Source organism: Physeter macrocephalus, chromosome 20, assembly GCF_002837175.3.
Source record: "Physeter macrocephalus isolate SW-GA chromosome 20, ASM283717v5, whole genome shotgun sequence".
In the NCBI taxonomy this organism is placed as follows: domain Eukaryota; kingdom Metazoa; phylum Chordata; class Mammalia; order Artiodactyla; family Physeteridae; genus Physeter; species Physeter macrocephalus.
The window spans coordinates 89,806,741-89,811,836 of record NC_041233.1 but is presented as its reverse complement, the minus strand read 5'-3'; the positions used below and the strand labels follow the sequence as shown (position 1 = coordinate 89,811,836).

At 36.1% G+C, this 5,096-nt stretch overlaps 1 protein-coding gene across 3 annotated transcripts in view; it reads left to right on the top strand.

The window, feature by feature from the left end:
• ADAM9 (ADAM metallopeptidase domain 9) overlaps positions 1 to 4,201 on the top strand; it is a 103,830-nt gene extending 99,629 nt beyond the window's left edge. For all 3 annotated transcript variants that reach the window (XM_028481859.2, XM_024131430.1, XM_028481857.2), the window contains 2 exons: positions 1,971 to 2,038; positions 3,997 to 4,201. In XM_028481859.2, coding sequence (XP_028337660.1) covers positions 1,971 to 2,038; positions 3,997 to 4,090 — 162 coding nt within the window. In that variant the 3' untranslated portion in view covers positions 4,091 to 4,201. The remainder of the gene's footprint in view (positions 1 to 1,970; positions 2,039 to 3,996) is intronic.
• The last annotated feature ends 895 nt before the right edge of the window (positions 4,202 to 5,096 follow it).

Here is a 5,096-nt window from a genome sequence, read left to right as displayed (position 1 = left end):
CCCAAAGCAATCTACAGAGCCAACGCAATCCCTATGAAACTACCAATGGCATTCTTCACAGAATTAGAACAAAAAATCTTACAATTCATATGGGAACACAAAAGACCCCGAATAGCCAAAACAATCTTGAGAAAGAAAAATGGAGCTGGAGGAATCAGGCTCCCTGACTTCAGACTATACTACAAAGCTACAGTAATCAAGACAGTATGGTACAGGCACAAAAACAGAAATATAGATCAATGCTACAGGATAGAATGCCCAGAAAAAAAACCCACACACATATGGGCGCCTAATTTATGACAAAGGAGGCAAGAACATACAATGGAGGAAAGACAGCCTCTTCAATAAGTGGTGCTGGGAAAACTGGACAGCTACATGTCAAAGAATGAAATTAGGACACTACCTAACACCATATACAAAAATAAACTCCAAATGGATTAAAGACTTAAATGTAAGACCAGACACTCTAAAACTTTTAGAGGAAAACATAGGAAAAACACTTTGACATAAACCACAGCAAGATCTTTTTTGACCCACCTCCTAGAGTAACAGAAATAAAACCAGAAATAAACAAATGGGACTTAAAATCTTTTGCACAGCAAAGGTAACCATAAACAGGACAAAAAGACAAACCCTCAGAATGTGAGAAAATATTTGCAAATGAAACAACAGACAAAGGATTAATCTCCAAAATATACAAACAGCTCAAGGAGCCCAATATCAAAAACCCAAACAATCCAGTTAAAAAATGGGCGGAAGACCTAAATAGACATTTCACCAAGGAAGACATACAGATGGCCAAGAGGCAGATGAAAAGATGCTCAACATCATCATTTGCATTAGAGAAATGCAAATCAAAACTACAAGGAGATATCACCTCATGCCGGTCAGAATGGCCATCATCAAAAAAGCTAGAAACAATAAATGCTGGAAAGGGTGTGGTGAAAAGGGAACCCTCCTACACTGTTAGTGGGAATGTAAATTGATACAACCACTATGGAAAACAGTATGGAGTTTCCTTAAAAAACTAAAAATAGAACTACCATATGAGCCAGCAATCCCACTGCTGGGCATATACCCTGAGAAAACCATAATTCAAAAAGAGTCATGTACCACAATGTTCATTGCAGCACTATTTACAATAGCCAGGACATGGAACCAACCTAAATGTCCATCAACAGATGAATGGATAAAGAAGATGTGGCACATGATATACAATGGAATATTACTCAGCCATAAAAAGAAATGAAAGTGAGTTATTTGTAGTGAGGTGGATGGACCTAGAGTCTGTCATAGAGTGATGTAAGTCAGAAAGAGAAAACAAATACCATATGCTAACGCATATATATGGAATCTAAAAAAAAAAAAGGTACTGATGAACCTAGTTGCAGGGCAGGAATAAAGAGGTAGACATAGAGAATGGACTTGACGACATGGCGTGGGAGGGCGAAGCTGGGACGAAGTGAGAGTAGCATCGACATATATACACTACCGAATGTAAAATAGTTGGCTGGTGGGAAGCAGCAGCATAGCACAGGGAGATCAGCTCGGTGCTTTGCGATGACCTAGAGGGGTGGGATTGGGAGGGAGGGAGAGAGGCTCAAGAGGGAAGGGATTCGTGGACACGTGTATGTATATGGCTGATTCGCTTTGTTGTGCAACAGAAACTAACACAGTATTGTGAAGCAATTATACTCCAATAAAGATCTATTAAACAGAAACTAACACGGTATTGTGAAGCAATTATACTCCAGTAAAGATCTATTTAAAAATATATACAATCTTAAAAGAATTAAATATTCTACACTCAGTAGCAAAGACATGTTGAATAAGCAAAGTATTTTAAAATGTCAACAATATTAGTCATCTATTCATTGATTTTTAAATAGATTGATTACTTTTATATGGAAAATAAACTTTATAGAAAATATGAGTGCACTGTGGTAATAACTTTTTTTTTTCCTTTTAAGCCTATATATGCAAACAGATTTCCAGTACCAACTTATGCAGCCAAGCAGCCTCAGCAGTTCCCATCAAGGTCTGAAGTGAATTTGCTTAGATTACTTGACCAGAATAAAATCCAGGGTTAATGTCTAAATAGTTCCCTTGTATTTTTAATATAATTTAGGACAAGGTATTTGTTGCTAACAGTTTAGATAGAACAAAATTTGCAGAAAATCTTTTAAGAGCTTTTATATAAGTTTTGTCATATTTTTTTTTTTTTTTTTTTTTTTTTTTTTTTGTGGTATGCGGGCCTTCCTCTGTTGTGGCCTCTCCCGTTGCGGAGCACAGGCTCCGGACGCGCAGGCCCAGCGGCCATGGCTCACGGGCCCAGCCGCTCCGCGGCATGTGGGATCTTCCCATACCGGGGCGCGAATCCGGTTCCCCTGCATCGGCAGGCGGACGCGCAACCACTGCGCCACCAGGGAAGCCCCAGTTTTGTCATATTAATGCAGTGTTGGAATGAAATTTTAAAGAAGCCCAACAAGACAGTCAACAGCTGCTGTAGCCTTTGGTGTCTGTAAGATTCAGAAGCAATGACCTTTAAAATAACCAGTAACGGGAAATCAGATAGGCTGGACCAGCCTTCTTATTAGGAACAGCTAGAAAAAAGCTAGACAATATAAGAAAATATGTATTTCAAGGCATCAGAAAACTACCAAGGAAATAGATTAGGGGCCTGTGGTCCAGGAGAGGAAGGCAGTCCAGAGATAATCTCAGCTTTTGGGACCATTTTTCATCCTAGATTGTAAATATCTACCTATTCTGAACGTGAGAGGATAGGAAGCTGAGGAGAGCTTTCAACAAACTCATAGGGAGGAGGGGACAAAGAGTGGAGCCCTGTCAAGGAGGTGGTACCCTGGCAAATATCCCAGTCTTTGTGTTGGGACCCCGGGGTAAGGGTGAATCAGACCTTCAACTTATTTCCTACAGTTTTATTATTATTTTTTTAAATGTTTGGCCCAGTTTAAAAAGCTAGACATATAAGAAAAGAAAATGTGACTAAAACCAAGAAAAGCAGACTCAGAGGGTATGCATTTAATATCAGCGATGGACTTTAAAGTAACTATGATGATTACGTCACCGAATTAATAGTCAAGATTGAGAATTTCAGCACAGAACTAGATGTGCTGGACTTAAAAACCTAAAAAAAGAATTAAATGGAAATTCTAGAACTGAAAAACACAAGAAAAATAAAAGACTCAGTGGATGGGCGTAACATCAGCAAGAAAGGAGAAAATTTATCATAACATGTTGCATCACATAAAATACATCTCACCCCTCCCACCCCGCAAAAGTCTTTCAAATTACAATTGAATTGCACACTGAGTAGTATCCTCAAGTATAATCTTTATTATGCAGTGAGAGTGTACTGAAATCCAGCTGAACATCAGGAGCAGAATATATAAATTGTGAGACACATATTCACGAGGTAAAGTTCTAGTATGTTATTGGAATAGAGGTATACTAGAATTGGATGAAGAAGTTAAGGAAGGGTATCCACAGGTTAAAGCATGAGAACTGAGAAGGACAGGTATAGAAGTCATAGCAGGTTTAATTCTCGGAGTGGAAATTATATTTGAGAGAGCTGGAATTTCAGCTCTATATATGTATGTAAGGTTTATACTTAGTTGTGATTTGCTCCCCTTAAATCCTAACAGTACAAGAGGTGCTTAATTCACATAGTATCTTCACTTGTCTTTTACAATTTGTCTTTTCTATTTCATGTACTGTCCTTTTAAAAAACATATACACCAGAACCTTTGTACATTGCTGATTATACACTAGCATGACTTTAAGGTAGTTACTCTATTTTAGACTCCGATTGGAGAATTTTAACCATTACATGTCGGATTCATAACGATCTCAGAATGTAATGTACCCTTAAGAATTGTCAGTGATGTCAAGAATGGTGTTATGTTGGGCTTGTAATGAAGGTAGCATTATTTCATATGGTTGAAACATACGATTAACTGTCTTTTTTCCCCCTCACAGGCCACCTCCACCACAACCGAAAGTATCATCTCAGGGAAATTTAATTCCTGCCCGTCCTGCTCCTCCACCTCCTTTATATAGTTCCCTCACTTGATTTTTTTTTTTTAACCTTTCATTTTGCAGACATCTTCAGGGAACTGAGCTAATACTTTTTTTTTCTGATATTTTCTTGAAAAACCTTTCTTCCTGCTGCAATTATGAATGAAAACAAAATACCACAAAACAAACTTTATTAATACAGAAAAACAGAACTTGAGTAGTGGGAAATGAGAAATAGAAGAAATGCAGTAAAGCCAGGGAATTTAGAATAACATTTTCATTTCCATTACTGAATACATTTTATTCAGTCATCTGTGAGGTTAATGCACCTGACATGGATTATGTTATTTGAACACGTTATTGTAATGATTCTCAAATTAACTGTATTGGTTTAAGTTTTGTCATTATGTGCTTAAATGTAATTCTGAATTTTGACCTTAGTTATCATTAATGTAGTTTCTGATTGAACATGTAATAATCTAATACCTGTGAAAACTAATTAGCTGTCAATTAATATCTAATATTTTTAATCTTGCACAGACTAATAATCATCACACACTAGAATTTTGTGTATCTCATTCACTACATGAATAAAGGAATACTCTGTCTTCAGAAGAATGCACAAAATACAGAATTAAGATATAATATAAATTTAAAAGTGCAAAAACACACTAAAAGTGTGTATGTGTATACTTACACACAGTTATTATCTTCCATTTTAATGAACATTCTATGGATATATGATTCTGTGGATTCTATGGATAATAGATTCTGTGGATCTATCTATGGATAATGAATATTAGAAAAGTTAATTTAATAATAGAATTTCTATTATGAATCATGTTAAAGCATAGCATCCTTTTACAATAGCATTATTTTAAATTAATTATAAACTTTAAGGTACGAAGTATTTAATAGAACTAATCAGATACGCTTTTGATTCTTGGCTGTAATAAAAAGCAGGAACAATTATAATATCTTCAATCAATTGAGATATCATAAAACCACTTGAGAATTTCATAAGCACTTTAATTTTAAGTCCAAAATCTGAAACTTCAAAG